At 37.9% G+C, this 24,640-nt stretch overlaps 1 protein-coding gene across 10 annotated transcripts in view; it reads right to left on the minus strand.

The window, feature by feature from the left end:
• The window catches only part of PKP4 (plakophilin 4), a 235,978-nt gene that overhangs the window by 161,168 nt on the left and 50,170 nt on the right, over window positions 1–24,640 (minus strand). For 8 of the 10 annotated variants that reach the window (XM_081814392.1, XM_081814393.1, XM_081814388.1 and 5 more), the window contains one exon: window positions 4,531–4,667. In XM_081814392.1, the coding sequence (XP_081670518.1) occupies window positions 4,531–4,662 (132 nt within the window). In that variant the 5' untranslated portion in view covers window positions 4,663–4,667. Of the gene's footprint in view, window positions 1–4,313; window positions 4,411–4,530; window positions 4,669–24,640 lie in introns of those variants that run through there. The other 2 variants (XM_081814394.1, XM_081814399.1) reach the window with 2 other exon arrangements.

Below are 24,640 nucleotides of genomic sequence, written 5' to 3' on the forward strand. Positions count from 1 at the left end.
TTCTCTCTGTCAAATAAAATCTTTAAAAAAAACCCAAAAAAACTACACTATATTCTCCCAACTGATAGTAAGGGCCTACACATGGCCTTTGGCTGTTTCCTTTGTGCCTGTGAAGATAGCACACTGACACATCCAAGTTTCAGGGGGTGGCAGCAAAGCTCTGGATGAGCAGCCAGTGTCTTATCAAATTCCAATTCTTCTGCATCCAAATATTTACCAACCACTTCAAGGAGAAATCAGTAATTTAAGCCTAAGGTTTTCACAAGAGGAGGCAGGGCCCTTTGAGGGTACCACATGTGGCCATATTTCTTTATCTTACAACATGTAAGATAATAAGTTAGGACCAGACCATTCTTAAATTTGCCAGATACTTGAAAACTATCAGGATACAAAAAAATTCTTTGTTTCCAATATCTGTATTCATCATGGACTCCTGGATCCTTATTAAGGAGTTGAGCTGAACAGTAAAACCTGTCCAATGCTGATCTTGATTACAGCCAACTGGTAGCTTCCATTTAACTGGCACTTCATGAAATTTTGGATTTGAGTTCAAGGATCACATTATTTTGTTCTTCCCATGGGATGATTTTTACTTCTCTTAAAGCATGATCCTTGAAGAGATTTCTTCAGGGGTTACCTCTATCACTTGGTATACATGATGCTGGTAGATATTCTGTGACATTTCCAAGATAAACCACATCCTCTTTTCCCTACATTTAATTTTCAGCTAAGCTGGACAGATGGGAAGTGAAATTCATAACACCTATGTCATTTTTTGACCACTAATAGGAAATAAAATTTTAGTTTGCTCCACGCAGAGGTCAGATTTAATTCCTACTTCAATATGGATACATTCAATTCAAATTGTCTTAAGGGTAAGAATATACCATTGAGTAGCTACATTTCTCAGTGCTGTCTGGGAGATTCTCTTGCTCAGTAATGCTCTATGAATGTGGCTACAGGTCCCATTATCTTCACAAAACAGTTAGCTGGTGACAAAGTAATCTGAGAGCCAGTATTATTCACCCACTCCCTTTCTGAGCAATCATTTACTGCAACTCTAATATCATTAAAGGCGCGGGCGGGGGGAGGGAGCCTGTAACATGTGTGTGAAACAATTATAAAACATGGCTCTGTTGTTAGGTAGCTGATTACATAATGCAAGGGAGCATACAGTAAGAGTTAAAGCAGTGGTATAAAGTGCTAAAGAGGAGGAGAGAGATCTGACTTCAGCTGGGGTACAAATGGCGTCACAGAAGAGGCAGCACTTGAACAGAAGCAGCCTCCTTCTTTCTATCTGCCAAAGAGCAAGGACTTTTTCTATAACTACACAGGTATGCACCTAAATGACTGACATCAATGTAAAAGGTTATCACTTTACAAAAGGGAGAGAATATGAATCTCAACATTTTGTCAAGGAATAAAGAACAGCTTCTGCTTTGGGATCCTAGGGAAAGCGTGGCCCAGTAGAGGAAGATTTTGACACCCAAAATCCAATTTCAGATATTAACAGACCAATGCTTTGTTAACAAGACTGCTTTGGTTGCTTGCGATTTCCTTCTCTACTACTTACTGTGAATTGCCCAGGGGGAGTACATGTGAGGTATTTTAGTGGCTTGGATGTACTCAAGCCACTGGTACTCAAGAAGAACCCAGACTTCTCCTCTCAAAATTCAGGTGTGTGTTAAAAGATATTACTTTCCAATTTTTTAACCAAGTGCCTTGACATTATGTTTGAGTTGCACTAAATCAGCATGTTGGTAAAATTTATTTTTACATGCTCTATTTCTTATAATACATACATAAGGCTGTTCTAATTTGTGAAACCAACATGGTGAAGTTTTGAAAGTTTAATGCCATGTAGAAGTAAAATACAGTCATAGCATAAACATAGCTCAATGTACACAAAGTTGTTTTATCTTCATATCACAATCCAAAGAAGGCTCAGTGAATCCCTATATATATACTTCAAAATAGAACCACCAGTTCCTCCTAAGAGGCGCCTTTTCTTCTTAGGTAGAAATGCTGATTAAAATAGTAATATTAGCCCTTACTACGAGGACTTAGTAAGTGCCAGACACCACTGTAAGCATTTTACAATGGTTAATTTAATGTCCTCAACAGCCATCACTGTCACCAATTTACAGAGGAGAAACTGAGACACAGAGAGGTTAAGAAATCTTCCTAAAATCACACAGAAAGTAGTGGGTGCAGGATAGGAACCCAGGCTATCTACTCAGTTGCACTGAAAGGGTCTCTTCCTTCTGTACCCAATGAAACATCCTTCCTGACACATGGCTGCCACCAAACAAGGTCTTTTCTTTGAGATCGGTGAAGCTCATGTTTTCACTCCATGGCTGTGAGCATTGCGTTGTAGTGAGATTAAAAAAAAAAAATTATACATCCCACCCAAGAATATTATTCTTTTGATATAATACATAATCAAGGACATTACCTATTCCATTTGGGCCTAACACAATTAAGAATGTCACATTCTGACTAGTTATTTTCAAATCAAATATGTAAGATGAATAGTAACTAGCTTTTTAATTCCTAACTTTTCTGTGCTCTGTCTCACTGGGCAGATGATAGGAAGTGACATTTCAGGAAAGTCCTAAGAAGTTTCTACCCCATCTATAAAAAAAATTAGAGGATCGTGCCTGGAAGCTCGAGTTGGCTATTTAAAATCAGGTGAATATCTTGGAACAAGAGATGGATATGGTCTTGGGTTGAATGAAATGCCGAGTACTAAGCACTGATAAACAATTTTAAAAGAAATTAAGCATGAAAATTGCAAACATGTATCAGTGGATTCAAATTCTTAGAACAGGAATAGAAGAGTAGAGTATGGCCTCCCACTAACTAAATAATCTGGGAGATAAATGGTAATTCTTCTCATAAATAGCAAATACCCATATTCTTTTGGCTATCTTCAGGAACAGGAACCCTTCATGCTATCTCCCAGAAAATATTCATTCAGAACACTATTTATCAATAAAAGAATGTTGAAGTCATCTGAGGCTGTCAAGGAATTCCAGTGCCAAAATCATGACAGGTTTCCAATTTTCTTCAACATGCAAAGTATCATCTGGTCTCAAGGTACAAATGCAAAGTTCCTGTAGCTATGTTTTACTGAACACAGTTTCTAGCTTTAAGTCAGTTCTGGGCATTTTGATAAATTTACTGTCATGTTTCACCAAAATGCAGAATACACTAACAGCTCAAAATAAATCAGAGTCTTCTCATTTTACAGCTCCTTGGGTCAAATCTCGACAACTATGAAGTGCAGTAAGAAGAGTCCTTTTTTCCTCCCTAAAGGTGAGAGAAGCTTGGACAATCTATAGTTTAGTGGAAAATGAAAACAGTACTGACTACAATTTTTTTGTATCTTCTCAAATTCTTAGTTTGTGGAATGTTTTGAAAACTTCAAATTTCAGTGGGGGAATGGAAAATATTTTGAAATCTTGCTACTAGAATAAGCTATGAAATCATTTTTCTTGAAAGCACAGCTCTAATGTCAAATATTCTGGGGTATTCTTTCACTCTACACAGCTAGCTCTAAGTTACAGCAAACAGTAAAATAATGAGGTATTAAATATTCCTTTACTCTGTCATCATTAGTCATCTGAACTGCTGATATTGATTTTTGAAAGAATATTCCAGCAAATATACATCTAAGTTCATAACTCTTGAGAAGAAAAGAATCAGTGGTTTAATCATAAGGCTTGAAAAAAGTGTAATATTAAATTATTTCCAACAGAAAAACCCACACAGAAGGCATATACGTTTCTTTTGTTTTGGAGGGAGGGGGCAAAAAAAAAAAAAAAACCTATCCCTGGAGCTTTGAATTTACATTCACCTTATTAAGCTTTTAAATCTGAAGAAATTAAATTCAGGAATTCCAATTTCTCTAAGCACAACAGATAAGATCTAATTAGAAGGCTACTTGTATGTGAAGAATAAATAGCATTAAGTACCTTAAAAAAAAAAGTCAACATAAACATGACATTGAAGCAAACTGGCACAGTTTGACAAGTTTTAGAACACTAGCTCACAAAATGAATATACTTTGATTCAGACAAACACAACAAATATAGCCTCTATCCAAAAATCACAGAGACAACCCTATATAATACCTATATTAAATTGTTAAAATGTTCAACACATCTAAGGATATTACAGGCCTCAAGTTGCCAGAGTCCTGATAGAAAAGTCAGCAGTGTAAAATATGCTTCACAAGGCTTGGCGTGCATGCACACACTCTGCAATGTGGGGGAGACAGAGACACCAATCACCATCGATATTGTCCTTACTTGCAGACGCACAAGTATCCTGCATGTTCCGATTCTGACTGGCACCTGGAGCGGCTCTACGTGCCAGTCATCCCAATGTACTCAGGGATGTAAACACCTTATAATTAAAAAACGTGAAGGCATCAAGGACGTTAGACAAATTTAAAACACATCCAAAGATTAATTTTTAAAGGCATTGAAGAAATAACTGATTGCAAATTCCAGTAAGAGGATGTACCTGCTCCTTCACGGAAGCTAGAATAGTGGTGGCTGTGGTCTCGGGTTCCATGCCTGGGCCAGTGGAGGCAGCTTCCCAGCGGGTCTGTGGTTGCCCCTCCTCCACCAATGAGGCCTGCTCAGGAGCGGGCATTCCTCCTGCAAACAAGCAGGCAAAGAGTTAACACTTGTTCATGGGCTCCTATGCAGGAACAGGCAGGGACTGAGGATCTGCAGATGGTTCCCAGGAAATACTATAGACTTCAACGCACAAAGATCACAACTCCTTATGGCTATTTGATTTTCAAAAGGCAACATCTAGGGTCCAAAAGTACAGCTAGTATGACTAAATACTAAAATAATAACAACAGTAGCAGTAGCACTAATAATAATGCATACTAAGAAAATGTATAAACAACATCATAGCAAAAAATGACATAAAAGTGTTGGGGAGGAGGGCTCTTAGTTAAAAATGTACTAAGGACAATAAAACTGTTAGAAGCTTGTTGAATTGTTGATTTTTCTAATCAGATAACCAATAAGTAAATATGACTATATCATGAAGCAAATAATAAATCTTCTAGACTGCTATAGGGGCCAGTTTGTAAAGTTCACATACAAGAAGACGTCTACAAATAAGCAAATGCTTTACCAGTTACAGAAAAGGCTTATGCAATAGAAAAAAAAAAAAAAGGTTTAAAACTTGGGCCTGAAAATAAACAAGTCTCCTGTATTTAAAAGAAATGGAAGGCATTAATAATTAGAACAAGGATATCTTTGGTGTAGTATTATAGCTAACATGGTTTCCTTAGAAGAATCTGATTACCAAAAATGACAAAGGCAATGGAGTTGGTGTTTAAAAAGAGGGTCTATTTCTCGGGTGCACAGCTTATGAAAGAATGAGTTCTAAAGCAAGAGACGGAGTGCCTCAACGCACCAAGAGGGATGTGTTTGCCAGACCACTGACCCGACAGGGATTTTTCATAAATTTGGAAGATTGGGAAAAGATTCCCACCTAAAATGTTGTAAATATTTTAGTAACTTGTTTAAATGGCAGTGTGTTTGCTTAAGAGCACAGTCTCTCGTACCATGAGATGAGTCCAGTGCTTGGCGTATGTAACAGGTGTTCAATACATGTCTGCTGAATAAATGAGCATATAAATGAAGGACTGGCCATCTTTCCCATGTCTCTGGCAATCATCAGGCAAACCTCACCAAGGGCTATGATACACACGAGACCTTATTTGTTCAACATGTTACTCTGTAAGCTCATATATGGACATGTCAGACCATAAATACTGTTCTTGACAATCTTCATAGTTTTCTCCTAAGAATTACTCTATTGTTATATTTTGATTGTTTTTTGTTTTTTTTTTTTATCAACTTCCACAATGTTCAATTCCATAGTATGATCTGGGGATTTTCCCATTCCCTCAAATTTCTGTATCAACTTGCTTTTTCTAAAATCATCATCTGTAAGAGAAGGAAAGATATATGCATACCACCTGACCTCTCTCCATCTCTCATCCTCACTCTTTTGACTTTCACATTAGTGAAGGTGGGTTTGGGTTCCAGGCTTCTAACAGTAGTTGCTTTATTCTTGCCATATTAATAGGCAGAAATGGGCAGTGAATGTGATGAGTTAGTGCATTTTCCCTAATGCCAGCTTCATGAAGAGTCCGTATGCCTGCTCTAGCAGGTGAATTCTCTTTCATTTCTATGGTGCCCAAGTTTAGATGGAGCCTTACCTGCAAGGAGGAGGATCTCCTCGAGTATGAGTAGAGGAGGAACTTCATTTAGTCTTGGAGTAAGTGAATCTAGGATCAAAACCTAAGTGCCCTTGGACAAGTTACCATTGTTGAGCCCCACTTTCCTCCTTAAAAAAGGGCTTACTAATTCTTTCTATAGCATAATAGAAGGATTTTATGGGAATCTTTATTTTTTAGTATATGTAGGCTTGAGATATAAAATACACTTAAAATATCATCAACTGAATAAAATAGCTCATTTCTGTATTTACCGGCTACTCACCATAAACAAGATATGAAGTCTATGAAGAAAAAAATGCCACACATAAAGATCTTAGATTAACATTTAAGGCAAGTAAAGATATGAAAGTATTCTATGCCATTGAAAAACTACACACCTTAAAATAAGCAGATGGTTGCAAAGAACAAAAATGTTACTATGCAACAGTGGAACAAATAATGCCAAGAATCAGAAATTTTAAATGTCAAGAGTTTCATATCATGAAATACCAATGTGTAAGGAAAAGAGAAATAAATTCAGTGCACAAAGAAAATCTGAGAAAGGGAGAAAATAGAAACATCACTGGGGAAGTAATTATTAATTCTTTATATAAATAGGAAGAGCCTTACTGAAAGATGTAATTATATTATTGTAATTATATTACATCACTGTAAGTATACCACACTTATTTCATAATATTTACTTTGATAATTCTTACTGTCCAGGATCAGTATCAGATGAGCATTTTCCGAATACCACTCTGCCCACATGTGTAGGGGGCTAGGGGGTTTGGGCGTAAGGCAGGGTCACTGACCATTAGCGCCTCATCACCTAGCTGAGGCAGCAAAATATGAATCAGATCAAGGCCAAGTAGAGCAAGATGCAGCGATGGAATAACAATACCAAAGTTAATAGGTAGAGGCTGTGAAACACTTATGAATTTGTAAAAGAAACCAGTATCAGGCAGGAGAGGAGATTTTCATAGGCAGGGATGATACTTTTTGTTCTCTGATTCCTCAAAGACTGAAAGGTATTGCAGGCAATAGCTAGCACTGCTGGGCTGAAGAATGACCACGGTGCCCCTGCATACCTGAGGGTGAGACACTTCACTGCCCCTCATTTCTGGAACAGTCCCCAAATAACATAACCTAACACTGGGCAGAGGAGGGATGCCACAGTACTGACAAGTTCTAAACCTAGTAAGGTCTTCTAACCACTTTCTTGTAGTTCTCATAACAATTTAAGGAATCATAGGAACCAAGGTACGACTAGAGCCACAGGATAAGATTATTACTTCTTCCCATTAGCAAAGGAAAAAAAAAAGCCACCAAAAAATAATGAGTGCTTCTATAGCAAAGGGACCGTGAGAAATAAGGCTTCGTGCTTCCTTCAATGACCTCAACTTGCTTGATTTGGACAAGCACATTCTAGGGACCTGAGAATATCAAAGCATTTTGGGGACTCTGGAGAATCACAGGGAATGGTAGAGGTGCCAGAAAACTGGAAGCAGGAAAATGCCATTGCTGTTTTTGAAAAAAGAAAGTAGACTCTCTTCACATCATAAACTAGAGAGCTAGACATAGATCTTAGGTGAGATTCTTAAAAGGATTTTATCCAAGAGATGATCTGTGAGAACCAGAAAGAGGCACACCAAAGACAAGTCATGTTAAGCTGTTCTAATTTCTGTCTTTGGCAGCGTAACCATGGAAATGTAGTGTGTCTAAACTCCAGTGAGGCATGTATATTAGAAGTCCCCCACGATATTATAATCATCAGAGAACTGGGGCTGGCAGAGGGCAACTGCTGACTCTCACAGCCTGAAAATGTCTGAAGGAAACATATCCTCCTACAAAGGTTTCTAATGTAATGCCGGAGAACTTTGTTCTTGACCCAATCCTAACCAAAAAGTTTAGCTATAATGTAAATAATACACAGGCATGCTCAAATTCTTCAATGACTATGAATACTGAATTAATCCATATAGTAAAATTAAAATACAGAAAACATTGCTATACTGCAATAATGAGCTACCTCTATGAGATAAAAACAACGGGAATAAATGCGGGGTCTTATATTGAGGTTAGCTTAGCAGCACCCTGGGGAAACGATCTAAGGACTTCAGGTCCAAGAGCAGAATGAGTGAACCATGCATGAGACAAAGCTGCTCCAAAGACAAGGTGATTTTATACTGTGTTGATATCAGTATTTAAGATGACAGGAAGAGGGGCACATGTTAGTGTACACCTCTCCTTCAGGCTCCTTGGGACATGTCCAGGTCCAGTTACAGACGGCACATTTGCAGAAAGAGACGCAAATGTATCCATTCAGGAGAGGATGAGTAGGATGGTAAAAGTATTCAGCCATTCTTACCAGGCACAGGAACAGGGACAAAATGAATGACAGCTCCTGCTCCGTAGGAGCTCAGACCTTAGTTGGGGGGGAGGAGGGCAGGCGCGCGGGAAGGGCAGCTAATAGAACAAGAAGAGTAAGTCTGATCTCAAGAAGAGAAGGACTATGCAGACAAGCAGACGTCTATAAACCTCTGAAGGACTGCTATTGACAAACAAGGTTAGACATTTTAGGTTATGATCCTAAGAGCTGGATCAAAAACTAATGGGTTTTGTGACAAACTTGTATTTGCCTTTATTATTACTGTCTTTACACTTTTAATCAAATCTGGCTAATGGTTATATTATTTTTAATCAAAATGAAGTTGAGCCACGAGAGGAAGCTCAGGACGGGCTTTCCTTTTGGAGCAAATATTCAAGTGTCTGAGGCAGACACTAAGATAAGACAACTTCTACACTCTGAATTGATGTGAGTGTTCCTCAGTTTTCGGAATGTTGTCTATCATTTCACAGCTATCTGTTAAAAGGCACCTGCAGGGCAGGAAGCTGTGCTTTTCCTGAAGGCATGATGGACACTGGAAATCTTAGTGCTGTTTCTCTGTCTGGCTGTACAAACCTGAGATGAGTTTGTGACCAACTCTTACAAGTGTCTTCTCATTTTATCCCAGGCTTTACTTACTAAATTTCCTCTTGCCCAGGTCTATTTTTAACATTCTGTTGAACTGTATTCTTTTGTGCCTTGTAAAAACACTTTTTGGAAGGCAGACTCTGTACTTTCACTGTAAACTTTATTGAAGACAAAGAAGCTTTTATGTGCAACTATTAGTATTTGTGTATGTGTGTGTATCTCAATCTTATAGTGAACTATCATTGAGTAATGGGAAATTTTTCTTCCCAAGGTTGCAGGCTAGATACATTCAAGAGTGAGTACTGAGGGGCGCCTGGGTGGCTCAGTCGTTAAGCGTCTGCCTTCGGCTCAGGTCATGATCCCAGGGTCCTGGGATCAAGCCCCATATCGGGCTCCCTGCTCGGCGGGAAGCCTGCTTCTCCTTCTCCCACTCCCCCTCTGCTTGTGTTCCCTCTTTTGCTGTGTTTCTCTCTGTCAAATAAATAAATAAAATCTTAAAAAAAAAAAAAGAGTATTGAATCTTGAGAATGTAGATGTAATAAGTGCAGGGTATGGATGTAACATACAGCTATGCATGTACTATATATGGGCAAAGCCTATGACTCAATATCTATAATCACTTTTACCACAGATACTAATCCACAAAATTGTCTCTGTGCTAAATCTTTCTGGGATAGATCAACTACATACTGTATTTTCCTCTATTTACTCATTTCTACTCTCCTTACTGACAATTTTTGGCCAAAGTATACTAAGTATACTTTGTTTCATCTTATCCAGTGATATAAACTGGAGTCTATATATTTTTCTCTCCTCTTTTGCATTAGTATTTTGGACTATAACATACCTCATGACTTTTTTTTTTTTTTAAGATTTTACTTATTTGACAGAGAGAGACACAGTGAAAAAGGGATCACAAGCAGTGGGGAGTGGGAGAGGGAGAAGCAGGCTCCTGGCTGAGCAGGAAGCCTGACGTGGGACTCAATCCCAGGACCCTGGGATAATGACCTGAGCTGAAGGCAGACACTTAATGACTGAGCCACCCAGGTGCCCCTCTCATGACCTCATTTTGAACGCTCAGAAAATGCTACGATGATTGATGACAACCATTTCAAAACTGATAGGACAAATAATGATCCCTAAGAACAAATTAAGAAAAATAATAAAGGACAGAAAATAAGCATGATTATTTATTCAAACCAAGATATTAATAATACAGGATAATAAACATTTTGGAATAAGCATTAGATGAACAAAATACTGTAATAGTAAAAACAGAAAAAAAATCACTGAGTATCCTATGTAGTAAAGACAAGTTTCTTTGCTTTACTTATAATGAAACTGGAACTACAGAAGAATGAGGTACTGGGAAATCAGGAATATGCGTCAGAAGTTAAACACCTTCAGGACCATATGGAATCTATTCTAGAATTCTAAAAGGAGTACTAGATGAACTTTTCACAGTTAGAGTTTTAAAATATCCTAGAAGTAAGAACCATTTCTAAAATCTGCAACTCTTTAGGAAGCTTACAGATAGTTACATACTAAACTTCTAATCAGACAGTTCAACCAAAAAATTGAAACTTCTTGGCAAGAATTTGTTTAGAAGGGAGCTATATGCCAAACAGCACAGTAATTCTAGAGAATAAACTATATACAGCAGTTAAGTGTTTTGGCTTATGGATTTTACAATCAAAAGATCAGCGCAAGATAACCTGATATTTAAAAAAAGGCAAAAGGTGTAAACAGAGCTTTCAGAGAAGAGGAAATCTAGGTGGCCAAAAATAAGGTGCTCAAACTCATTAGTAACTAGAAAAATACAAATTCATACTACAGTGAGAAATCAATAAACAACCCCCAGAATGACAAAACATTTATCAATACCAAATTCTGGTGAAGAGGTAGAACAATAGTAAATATCGCAGGCTGCTGATCAGTATATAAAGGAGCCATCACTTGGGAATACATTTTGGCACCTATCTAGTCGAGCTGCTGACACATATATTCCATAGCCCAGTAATTCCATTCCTGATTATATAGAGATATTCTTGCACACAAACACTGGAGAGCCATGTAAGTCAGGTCATGGCAGCCTCTATGGAAGCTCTGAATTGTAAACAACCTGAATGACAATAGTGAAATGGGTAAATACATTGTGGTATAGTCATGCACTGTGTTTCATCTATAACAACAAGTGAACAACAGCACTATACAACAAGAATGACTCTCACAAGTACACTGTTGAATAAAAGAAGTCACAAAAGAATACAAACAGTAGAATTCCATTTAGGTAAAGTTTAAAAAATAGGCAAGATAAAACTGTTTATTAAGGATGCATTTGTAGGAAATGACTATCAAAGTCAAAGGAGTGGTTACTTCTGCAAGGAAGATGCAGACTGTGATTTTAGAGGGGACATTAAGAACTTTTGGAGTGCTGGACTGGCATGGGCAATTATTAACGGACGTTTTAGCTTTTTAATGTTTTTTAGCTGTATATACATTTTATGAGCTTTTCTATAGTTTTTTTCATGAAAAAGGAAAAATACTAATATAGCAAAACAAACTTATACGATAAATTCTTATTAGATGTGATCTGTAAATAGAAAAATTTAGAGTATTTTTTTTTTTTTAAAGATTTTATTTATTTATTTGACAGAGAGAGAGATAGTGAGAGCAGGAACACAAGCAGGGGGAGTGGGAGAGGGAGAAGCAGGCTTCCCGCCGAGCAGGGAGCCCGATGTGGGACTCGATCCCAGGACCCTGGGATCATGACCTGAGCCGAAGGCAGACGCTTAACAACTGAGCCACCCAGGCGCCCAAAATTTAGAGTATTTATAAATAGAATGCAATAGTGGGTAACAGCTCAAATACTAAAGACTATCCATTTTTAAGAGAACTGATCTACTTCTGGTTATGAAACTACACTAAAAAAACGACACTAAATTTTATAACTCATAAATGTCTTGAAGGTATTTATTTCAATAAAAAAAAGGGGCTTACACTACAAAATAAAATGTCTGCAACCCCATATACCATTCACTAATAATTTTTGAAAATAAAACACGTAGTTAATACATAACATCAGGTTCAACAGTGCTCACACCTCCAGGCAGCAGTTCACATTGTGTTCTATATGAATGACGCTCCCTGGAGTGTGCAGAGTGTGGACACGGTTCCTGTAACACAGATAAACATTGAAAAACTGTTAATAAAACCAAGAAGTATCTTATTTGTTATGGACAGCTAAGAAGGAAAAATGGAAATTTCTTTTTGGAAAATCCTACAGGTTCACCTTGTAGGATTTGGGATCTGTTACACAGATGAGGAAAAAGAAGAAGCCTGGAATGTTAAGGGCTGATAAAAAGGTTGATAAAAAGATGGGGGTAATCAAAAGGCTAAGAATGTAATTAAAGCTGAGGGGTGATGACTGGATCAAAAGGCATGATGAGCATACATTTCCACTCTTTTCCAACTCAAAACACCATGAAATGACAGAAAAGGCCTTTTTCTTTTTTAAAATAAGAAAATTAGTGTAGAAATTTTAAAAATGACACCAGTGTGCTAAAAAGTCAGAAAAATAATGACTATAAACCTATGGCAAAATACCAGAGGGAACCATAGCACCAAACAGAGGAGGAACTGCTTTGGAGCAGGTTGGGGTGGGGGTGGTGGGCAGGTTGTACACTTAGGCTACTCAGATACCAGATCCTAGGTTCTTAGGTCAGGGTCAAGATCAGATGATCAAGGGTAGAGCTAGTGCAGCAGGGTGGTCTGCCCTTGTCCTGGACATGCTCAAACAGTTGCCAAGGTCAAAGGAGGAGTTGATCCAGACAGAGCAGAGCCTCAGTCAGCTACTGATGCCCAGAAGGGACCAATTCCCTAAAGAGGAAAAGCAAAGTGAAGTATGTAGAAATAACATTTAATGAAGCTTTACTTACTTACTTACTTATTTATATAGGGGTGGGAGGCAGCAGAAGAGGGAGAGAGAGAGAATCTTAAGCAGGCTCCACACCCGGACTTAATCTCACAATTCTGAGATCATGACCTGAGCTGAAATCAAGAGCGGGACGCTTACCTGAGCCACCCAGGCACGCCTGAATGAAGCTGTTTTTAAATTGAAAGCTGTGTACATGAAGGAGAAACAGCCAGAGACCTTGAAATAAAGTTATAGGATAAAAATAAAAATCTCAATCAATGGAATAAAGAGAACAATTTTTTTTTTCAAAATTTAGGGGCGCATGGGTGGCTCAGTCAGTTAGGTGTGGGACTCTTGGTTTCAGCTCAGGTTGTGATCTCAGGGTCATGAGATCAAGCCGCGAGTGGAGTACACTTGAGTTTCTCTCACCCTCTCCCCTCCTCCACCAAGCATGTGTAGGTACGTGTGCACTCTCTCTCTCTCTCTAAAATAAATAACTCTCTCTCTCTCTTTTTTAAGAGTATTTCATAAGAAGGGCACCTGATTGGCTCAGTCTGTAGAGCATGCGACTCTTGATCTTGGGATTGTGAATTGAGTCCCAAAGTGGATGTAAAGATTACTTAAAAACAAAATGTCTTGCATAAGAATGATCTAAATCATTCAGAAACTTAAAAAAAAAAAAAGAAAGAAAAAAAGATGAAAAAGATAAAGGAAGTTTGGAGACTAGAGACTAGTTCAGGGTTATGCTTATTTACCAGTAATAGTACTAGGAAGAAAGAAAAAAAGAAGAGAAATACTAAAAGAAATAAAAATTTCTCAGAGCCCATTTAAAATGGGCTAATAAATGAACAAAATGAATGAAATGAACTATATCTAGACACAATCCACTGAAATATCTGGTTCCAGGGAAAAAGAAAAGATTGTACATGTTACCATGGAGGAAAAACAAACTGCTTACAAATGAATGAGAGTCCGTTTGGCATCAGAGCTCTTATCAACTACAGAGGAAGTAGCAATAGCTTCTGGTACTGACCAAAAACTATGATTCAAATATGAACACAACATAAGAGCATGTTAAGACATACCGGGACTCAGGAGAGTTTGGCTTCCACAATCTTTAAAGGAAGTTCTGCAACCAAATAACATACGACAGAAGAAGGATTAGGACACAATAAACAGTGCTAAGCAAATAATTCAGACAACTGAAAATTAAAGTCTAAATAAACTGCTCATGATATCAACATGAGAGGGGTGAGAAGCTGAAGAAAATAAAATTGTCCTGATGTTCTAATTTAACCTAGTGGGAAGAAATACATACAGAGTAACTACAGGTGAGCAGTGCCTTTGCTGGTCCCCTCAGGAAGAGGCAGAACCCACTGCTCACCCCTTGAATGTGGGGCTGGCCTCTTGGGACTCACAAAATGTGGCCAATGTAGATCATGTGCAACACTTGAGGCTAGGTTTAAGAGGCCTAGAGCTTCTTCTTCTTCTTCTGGAATCCTGAAATCACTATGCTATGAAAGAGCTCAGGATTAAAAGATGCCATGAAGACAGAGGCTCAGTACTCCCAGCCACTCTGGCCAATACCTCAAATTATGTAAGACAGGCCATCTTAGAAAGTCCTGCCCTGACCAAGTATCCAGCTTACTGGAGCCACCTGAGTGAGCCCAGGCAAGACCAGCAGAAGAACCTCCTTACCAACCAAGATTTGTGTGAAATTTCAAAACCACTGTTTGAGTCACTGAGATTTAAGAGGACTTGCTACATGATAGGCAAGTGAAACTAATACAACCACTAATGAGGATAGGGAAAAAAAATTAACTTGTATTATTTTTAAGAATCATAAGATTAAAAAATTAAATTTTTCATGCTGAATTATAAAGATATAATTTATTTAAAGCATTATTGATCTTCCACTTGTTACATACTACACTATAAACTAGATGTTATCGAGAGTATAATGATGAATAAGACCTTGGCCTCCAATCCAATTTACAGTCTAAAGGGACTATCTAAAGGGAAGACAAATAAAAAAGCAACTACAATAAAATGCAGCTTGAGATAAACAAGGCAGTAAGAGCTCAAACATGGAAGGCAGATGCTCAAAGAGGGGTTTCAAAAGATATGAATAAATGGGGATGCTATTCCAGGTGCAGCAGAAGGACCCAGGTGGAGGAAAGCCCACCTATAATGTATTAATTAATTTTATTAAGCTTTTACATTTAAAAATTTGCTTTAGGTTCAATAGATTACTCAAAAACCTCCCTAGACTATTGTTTCATATCATTTGCAATTAAGAATATCTAAGCCATATCAAATCTCAAGCTGTTTAAATAAAAGATTTGTTTTTATCATTAGTTTTTCATATCAAATGCTAGTGTTAACAAAGATTAAAAACTAATGAAATCACTAACACAGCACATATGGGGATTTTGAAATATGGTAATTTATAAGTGAATTACTAGAGGCAATAAAAATAATGTAAAATTGTTTAATTAAGGACTTGGGTATTTAATAATATTTATAAGGTCTATTAAAGATAAAAAGTATACAACCTAGTAACAAAGTAACCACCTTCTATCTTATGCAGTGGCTGTCTTTTTAGTTCACTATATTGATTTTTCTTTTTACATGGACTAGCTAAATGATTTTTCAGTGTCTTGGGATTTATACTAAACTGTCTAGCTGATAATAACCTAGATCTGTATTAGATTTCTTAGAAGTTCTGCATTAGACTTCTATTTAAATTATGCATTCATTTGTCATTTGAAAAAGTCCATTTAAAATTTAAAATTCTCAAAGTATGCTCCATAAACGACTTCTAGTTCGTCAAAAACAAGGTTCCTGTGATTAGTACATCTGGGAAATACTACAGAGCCTGTTTCCTCTTGAAAATCCCTAAAAACCTTGTTTTCTTTTTTTAATTTTAATTAATAATTTATTTATTATTTTTTAAATTTTATTTTATTATGTTATGTTAATCACCATACATTACATCATTAGTTTTTGATGTAGTGTCCCATGATTCATTGTTTGCGTATGACACCCAGTGCTCCATTCAATATGTGCCCTCTTTAATACCCATCTAATGGGTGTTCTGTGGACCAGTTACACTGGCAGCACTTTAGAACTTGTAAGAAATGCAGAATTTTCAGGCCCCACCCAAGACCTACTGGATCAGAATCTTCATGTGAATAAGATCCATATTGTACACACCTTCAAGTTTAAGAAGCAGCAATATAGAGCATTTTAAAAACTTTGCGAAATCTTAAAGTCAATGAACCTGTTTAATCACATCTTACTCAGTATTGCACACTTATTTGACCCCTACGCTTTTTGAGGGTCACCTAGTACCATTTTGAGGAACGTACTTTGAGAACTTCCACAATATAATAATCATTATTATTAATGAGCAAATGTAGCCAGAAAGAGGAATTGCTCCATCCTTTATAATTAAAATTGGGCTCTCCCCAGCTTTTCCAGTGATGTCAGTTTATTAAAAGAAAAACATTAATTAAGTACTTTTAAGAAAATGGGAAAGAAAAATTTAAGCTCTTTTCAATAAAGATTCCTGCCAACAAAATTAAGCATGAAATTGTGTTTTGGCTGTAAGTTGGGTACCAATTTCTTGGAAAACTTAATTTCTAAATTAAGGAATAAATGATTTTCCAGAAAAAGAACCTGGCCTACTCCAGGCCAGGTGTGAGTTTTAATTATATTTTTCATGCTCGCCTCATGAACACTCATGTGGAAAAAGACTAGGTATATATAATGCATACTGGTGCTTTGGTTGGAAAGATCAACTCTCCATCTGGGCTATAACAATTTGCTTAAAAGGTGTCTAGTTTGGGACAGATGTTAATCTATAAGATGTCTTACTGAAAGTACAGGTGAAAAAGAAAAGTTGACAGTTTTGAATTAGAGTATCATCAAAAATACTGATTTTATACATGTTTAAAGTCACTTTTAATAATGCTGATTTAGGGGCACCTGGGTGGCTCAGTCTGTTAAACATCTGCCTTTGACTCAGCAGGGAGTCTGATTCTCCTTCTCTCTCTGCCCCACCCCTCGCTCGTGCTTTCTCTCTCTCTCTCTCTCAAATAAAATCTTAAAAAAAAAATAATAATGCTGATTTAAGCAATGATGCATCTAACGATTTCCAATTTCATTACAGTTCTTTAGTGTAAAAGGGAAAATTTTAGGCATCAAAAATAAAGTACAGGAGATTAATAAATGTATTAAGAATCCTTTCTTTCTGTTCCCGTTTTCAGCAAGTTTAAGTTAGAGAACTGATAGCTGTCTTTCAGTCTCATTTATTCAGTTTAGATTCTGTATGTTTAATGCTATCTTCTGTTTCCAAGAAGACAAACATATTTTCACACTTAACATCTCCAAATAGCTTTTTGAAGAAAGCACAAGAAAAAATACCAACCATTACAAAGTTTCTAGAATTTGTTGATTACAGGTGGCCCATCAGTGTAATTTCCAATTCAGTGTTCTGTATCCCTCAACCATATACTCTAGGTTCAGTGAGAGCAGGGACTATTTTCATCTGTATCACCACTGTATCCTCAGCAGCAATAAAAGTGCCTGAAACATAGTAGATGTTCAACAGAGTTTGTTCAGTCAAATGAAACAAATGGAGGCAAAGAATGGCAGGATACTGTGTTCCCACTGAAGTGACATTTACACGGCAGGTAGTATCAGGTTTCAGAACCATCAAGATGCTGAAGGAGCTCACAGTCTAGCAGGAAAGAAAGGAATAAAAACAGTGTGATGAATGCAACAGTAAAGACACATAAAACATACCACAGTAGGAGGGTCAGCAGGGAAGACGACAGTTACCGCAAAGACAGAGAAGTAGAAGAGAATGCTAATGGTCTAACCTTGGGGTGGGAGGGAGTAGGTGGAGAAAAAGAGGGAGAAAACTCTGGAGATGAGAAGATGAAGGAACCATGATGGCAGGGAAGAGATGAATTGCCTCACATGATGGTGAAAGTTGAGGAAACAGTTTGACTGAGTCTGAGGCCTCTGCCGCAGTGAAGGTGGGAATGTGACCTGGAGTTCAGTATTACGGATAAGGAGGAGTCGAAGAGAGTAAAAACTAGATGGTGTCAACGTGGGAGAACAGTAAAACATCTGAAAGGTTCAGTGAAGAGCTAGAGAGCAACTCTGGGGAACGGAGTAACTTCACTTAAGAAGAACATGCCAGGGAGAACCTGTAAGAAAAAAACATTCTTCCTTCCTCAAGGTGCCAAGTCCCTGGGGATACAATGATAAATATAATCCTAGGAAACCTTGTCTTTCATTGTCCAGGTGGTCTGTTTAAGGAGACTACAAGGAAGTCCTCAAGTATCGCCATATCCTCTTGGCTTCAATATCCTCATAGGGCACACTCAGACGCAACAGGGAGCTGCTCCTCAAGATCCAGAGAAAAAGAAGATAGGGCTGCTCCCAGGAGAAGAAATTTAGAAAAATCAATAAAATAAGGGTAAGACTGGATATGGGCAGAAATAAACTAAGAATCAGTAAATGTGTTTTTCTCAAGAACTTTATAAAATAATCAAGGAAAATATCTTAACATCCAGCCCAGAATCAGAATGTGATTATGATCCAGCGTGTGTGATTACCATCAGAACTGGAGAAGGGAACAACAGTCGGTATGAATCCCAGGAAAGGAAAACCAAGATTCTGGCTCTGTCTGGGGAAGTAAAAAATATGAGATCTTCTCCGAAAGGGATAGAAACAGTCCTGAAATGAATTCTCTCTGGTAACTCTCTCTTCACCTTTGACATGACTCCAACAACTACCTTGATGGCCAGAAGGGAGAAAGAAGTCTGTCTGTCAAACATGGACATTTTGGTAATATGAATTAATAGATTAGCACTCTGGTTAATATATTAGTCCTCATTCTTAGAACCAAAACACTGGACAGGCTCAGGACTGCAGTGACTTCAAAGCTCCGTGGTGTGATTTTGGGGAAGCCTCATTTCTACCACTATTTGTCCTCCCCAAATAACAATCCAGTTGAGTGGTCACTCGTTCTGATTCAGAAATTTAAGAAAGGTTAGTCACCATGAGTAACATACATCTGTTAGTCACTCTAGAACAGGATGAAAACAGCTACATGCTTACAGAGCTGCCTAAGAACGTTTTCTGTGCCAACTGTTCCACAAATCTCTACCACTGCTGGGCATTTGCTATGTCTGTGCATTGCACTGCCAACACAGACATGTTAATTAAACTAGACTCTTCCAACATTCATTAGTTTAAATCAACTTTTGCAGAACCATACCTTAATTCTGAGATACCATTTATGTCTAATAATCCATTTTAAAATTTTGCTTTAAGAATAAAGTGTGGGCCGCCTGGTTGGCTCGGTCAGTTGGACGTCTGCCTTGGGCTCATATCATGATCCCAGGGTCCTCGGATGGAGCCGCACATTGGGAGTCTGCTTCTTCCTCTCCCTCTGCCCCACCCCCTGCTCCTTCTCTCTCTCTCTCGCTCGCTCACTCTCTCTCAAATAAATAAAATCTTGAAAAAAAGTGCATTTCATCATTTGAAGGACAAACAATTTTAAACCAAGAACGAGGATAACATGGTTCAGTACTCCAAACATGATATCCAGAAAGCACCTAGGCAATTACATCTATTCTATACATTTTTAAAATAAAGCCTATCATTAAAATTCACAGTGCTTTGTGTGTTAGAATTCATATCATGCCACTTCTTTTGGCTTTCATCCTACCCATTTTTATGACTAAATATGCTTTATTTAGGATTTTTTAAAACACCCAATGAGACTGATTCAGAGTGGGCATCTATTATACCTAGCTTGTATTTACATATTCTCCTATTTCATGTGTAAAATTTAAATGGCATGTCTCAGTCACAGGAAAGGTAAATAAGTGTTTTCTGTTTGAAATAAATAAGTGTTTTCTGTTTGAAAACTTTAACAAAAATAAAATTGCACAGTGGAAGTTTCACTTTGAAAATGTCTTCCTAACTGGTTTCAGTGTGTCTGTCTGTCTCCCTCATCTTACTCTCACATTTCCAGAAGGAAATTCAATCGGGTGACACACTTAACTCAGCAAATGTTACTCATCAAATAAATAATACATTAAATTGTTCAAAGTTACAGCAAATTCCCCAACTTGCTAATTTCTTCCAAACATTTGTCTGTTTGGAGGTACCGGTAAGTTTTAGCATTTAAATCAAATTGTGTATCTCAAATGAACTGAAAAGCATACTTTTGTTCAACCTATTACAATATGTATAAAAAAAATAAAGACCTTAAATTTAAAGGATTTGAGGAAAGGTTCTGTGGGCGGGTAACACAGTAGGACTCCAACATGGATTTTAAAGACCTCTGCATGTTCCTTCTCCCCTACATTTCTCTTAGGGCTCTCCTCCCTCAACTCACTGAGGCTCATAGGTCTTCCCTGACCCCGGGGTGCTCCTTAGGGACAACAGGAATTGAGCTGGACCTTGAAGAATAATGGGGCAGAAATATTCGGACAAATCACTACAAAATCAGGCCAAAGTTTGGTGGAAATTTGGAAGGGGCCCATCTGTGTCTGCTTGTCCCCAAACTGTGGGCATCCTTGCTAGCAGCAGCTCCTTCTCAGCACAGCCCCTCTGTGGGGTGCTATTTTCAGGCCTTCAACTCAGCCCTCCAGCCCCCACCCCACCCCCAGCAAAGCTCCTGCCCTGGGCTTCCTGCTGCTTCCAGAGCACAGCCCCTCCACCTCTGTCATTTCTAATTCCACAAGCAAGTGTAAACCACGCTCCCCAACTCCGCTTCACCAAACCATTTCTTCCTTCACACACATACTTTGTTAGTGCCTCACCCTTAAGAAGGCATTCCTCAATGTGTTCTGGAATTGCCTTTTTTTTTTTTCTGATGACTCATCCCTCTAGTCCAACTAATCTAGTTAGAGTCTTAACAACACACAGTGTTCATTTTCACCCACTTGTATCTGTTCTTAAAATGCTCCCTTCACTTATTTAGAGTTAAGTGTATTGGAACTAGGATCCTGTCTTATATGTATTTTCTCTGGTAAGTAATACATGTGCTGGGGCATTTCATACTATGCCTGCTGACGGAACTGGTTTTACTATGTGAGGAGCTAAAAAAACAGAAACTGGCGCTACACTGCTGCACTTGCTGGAAAATGTTCAATATATTGGATGGCTCCTATTCAAAGGCAAAGAACCCCTGAACAAAGAACTTCCTTAAAGAAGTCTTTTGTTCGGTAGTTGGCACCAAAAATGTCAAAAAGAATCAGATTTCATTTTCTCTCTTCCTGGTTAGGTAACTTGTTTCTTTTTAGGTGAGGGTTTTGACTTCCTTAAAGGAAGATTTTAGGAAAAACAACCACAACTCAAAGAAGCTACATTCCATTAGCAGGCGATAACCCACCCCAAGCCATGATGTGCTCACTCTGGTATTTCTAAATTCTCAGGGACAGATCTTAGTGTATAACTGAAGTGTACTTTTAATGAGACCCTATAAATCAGAGCTATGATTCCCACAATAATCCAGAAAGCTGTTATCAAAGTCTTGATTGTTTCTCAATATAGTGAAACATTACCTGTTCAGATTAAATGGGCATGAGAATGAAAGGACTGGATTATTCTGTATTGTAAAAACATGTTTTTTTATTGCTGCCATTAAAAATATAGGTATCTGTGCCCTGATTTAATGAATGGATCCACAGCAGCATTTAGTGATTCTAAAACTGTGATAGAATACCTCAAAGATGAACTACATCTAAATCTCTTAAAATTTTACTTTTTTCTTTTTGCTTAATATTTCATTTATTCAGAATGTAAAGGTAACTTCAGTCTATCAAACTGATCACAAATTCAGAATCTAAATTAATGTGACATAACCAAGGCTCAAAAAGTAAGTATTTTGAGTTTAAAATATTGTGCCCTAGGGCATCTGGGTGGCTCAGTCGGTTAAGCGGCTGCCTTCGGCTCAGGTCATGATCCCAGGGTTCTGGGATCGAGTCCCGCATTGGGCTCCCTGCTCAGCGGAGAGCCTGCTTCTCCGTCTCCCTCTCCCTCTGCCTGCTGCTCATCCTGCTTGTGCTCTCTCTCTCTTTCACTATCTCTCTCTGTGTCAAATAAATAAATAAAATCTTTAAAAAAAATAAAATAAAATATTGTGCCCTAGATCCACATTCCTGTCATTTTCATTTTGGGGGTAGGAGGAGACTTGCTTTTATTAATCTGAAGATCATAAACTGTGATTTGAAGTTTACTGACCGGTTGACAGGGATATGCTCATATTTCTTAGATACTGCAGAGAACCTACTTAATGCCCTCTGAAAAGTGGAATATTCACCAATAAAGTATGGCATTACGGAGTATAAATAAGTAATGATTGATAAATATTTAGAACCTTGGCAGTGCAAGGAAGAACACATGTTAGACGACTTTCCACAGCCACCCAAGAATCTCTCTACAATTAAGGTAACAGTGTGAATATAAAATTTTGATGTCCCATCAGCCTAGCAGGATTATAGTGGCTGTGTCAAAAATACCATCTGTCCAAATGGAAGTACGTACCCTTACAACTTGTAAGAATTACAGCAACATATGTAAGTTTGAACATCAGAGGTACTATGATAAATTAGACATTTAATTTAATGTTTGATGAAGATGGAACAAGCTGGCACTTTGATGGAGTAGAAAAAGATACTGAAAAGGCAATCTGCTCATTTTATAGCTCAACAACTCTCTCTTCTTTCTGAGTCACTACTCCTACTATGAGAGCAGCTCGACCTCTCACTATCAATTTTCTACCTATATATCAACTGTAAACTATTACAAAACACATGCAAGAACTGTCAGTGGGAATTAGGAAGTGCCTAGGATTTGAAGTGGTTTCTAACTTTCCCTCACTGGCATCTTTATTTCTGTTTTCAATGTTTTAGATGGAATGTCTAAGGGATAGGTACTTTTTGGGTGGGGAAATGCACGTAGCTATGAAAGGAGAGAGGCAGCGGTCACCTGGTAGTAGAGCTACAGTAAGCAGAGGTGGAGAAAGTCTACTACTGGGGAGGGGTCCAGGAATTTTTCAGTCATGGACAAAAGCTCACCATGGAGAGCACTGGGCTCACATTACCCTGCATTCAATTGGCAATAAAAATGTAGAGCGCTTTGTCTAGGAGTGGTCCAAGAAATTCCATGGCCCTAAACATCATTTCCTTATCGACTGCTTAATACAATATATATTTCCTCTGCTCTTTTGATATCTGTGAAAGAAACAAAAGAAGTTTGAGCAAGACATCAACATTAACTTTAATAATCTGAAGGTCACAAAACAACTGAAAAACGGTAAACTCACCAAGAAGCCCAAAGTCTGTTCTACCAAGACCTGCAATTCATCCCTTGAAGAAAGTGGAGTTTTTCAAATGGAGTAAGGTAGGCAAGAGATGGAGCTGGGAAAGTGTCAGATGAAACACATCTGAGAATCAGCTGGGACAGTCTCCTGTTGCCATAACTGAGTCCCAGTTTCACAGTACTCTGTTGATCTTCACCACTGTGATATCTGAACCAGCTGGCTTTCAATTTACTTTCGACTAACAGCTGCCATGAGCAGCTACTGAAATTACATCATAACAAAGCCACTACGTTAACAGCATAAAGTCGTCTTCGTACCTTCACAGTGGTCAGTCACACAGAAAGAAACATTGAGAAATATACAGGTCTCTTTCTAGACTTGAATTCATGTATTCTGATTCAGTATGTGACACCAATCATTTATGGATCAATATATCTGCACCACTGCAAAGTATATGTATCATGGTAAGTGTACAAAATATGAAAACATCCAAGTGACAGGCATGTCATCTCGGCCGTCAAAGCAAAAGAAGTACAAAACAGCCTAAGGCTGGACGAACAGGCTTTGTGTTGACCAGGGGAATCACCTGACCATTTCTCACCCCTGACTTTCTCTAATTCCATATTGTCATTGAAGACAAAGTAGCAGCAACACCTGGCAAGACCATGTCTTCAAAAGTGAGTGCAACCACGAAGAATAACCATTAACTAAATATGGTACTTTTAGAAAATACTTAGCCATTCTTTTACTAACCACTTTTGATTTATCTTCCCTAGTCAAAATATTTTTTACCAGCAGTTGGCCGGCCATCCATCCTAAGACTATGGCGAAACTGTATCTACAGGAACTTCTTGGCAACAGTTCATAAAAGCATTTTAGTCAGAGGGAATAGGGAAAAGTTCCACTCTAATGTTTCTTTCCTATTCTCTTCAGATAATTATAATATTCTAATTTATAAAATTTTACAAATAGGTGAAAAAATGTAAGTATAAATTTTGAAGAGATAATTGTGTCAATTCTTGTTCAGATTTCAAAAATAATCACAAAACAAATAGCATTAAACATAGCAGAGACTAACACTAAGGAAGCCCTTTAACCAAATACAAGATTAGTCAAGAAGCACTTCTGTCAGAAATG

Source organism: Leptonychotes weddellii, chromosome 3 (genome assembly GCF_054177405.1).
Source record: "Leptonychotes weddellii isolate Sample4059 chromosome 3, ASM5417740v2, whole genome shotgun sequence".
NCBI classification, from domain to species: domain Eukaryota; kingdom Metazoa; phylum Chordata; class Mammalia; order Carnivora; family Phocidae; genus Leptonychotes; species Leptonychotes weddellii.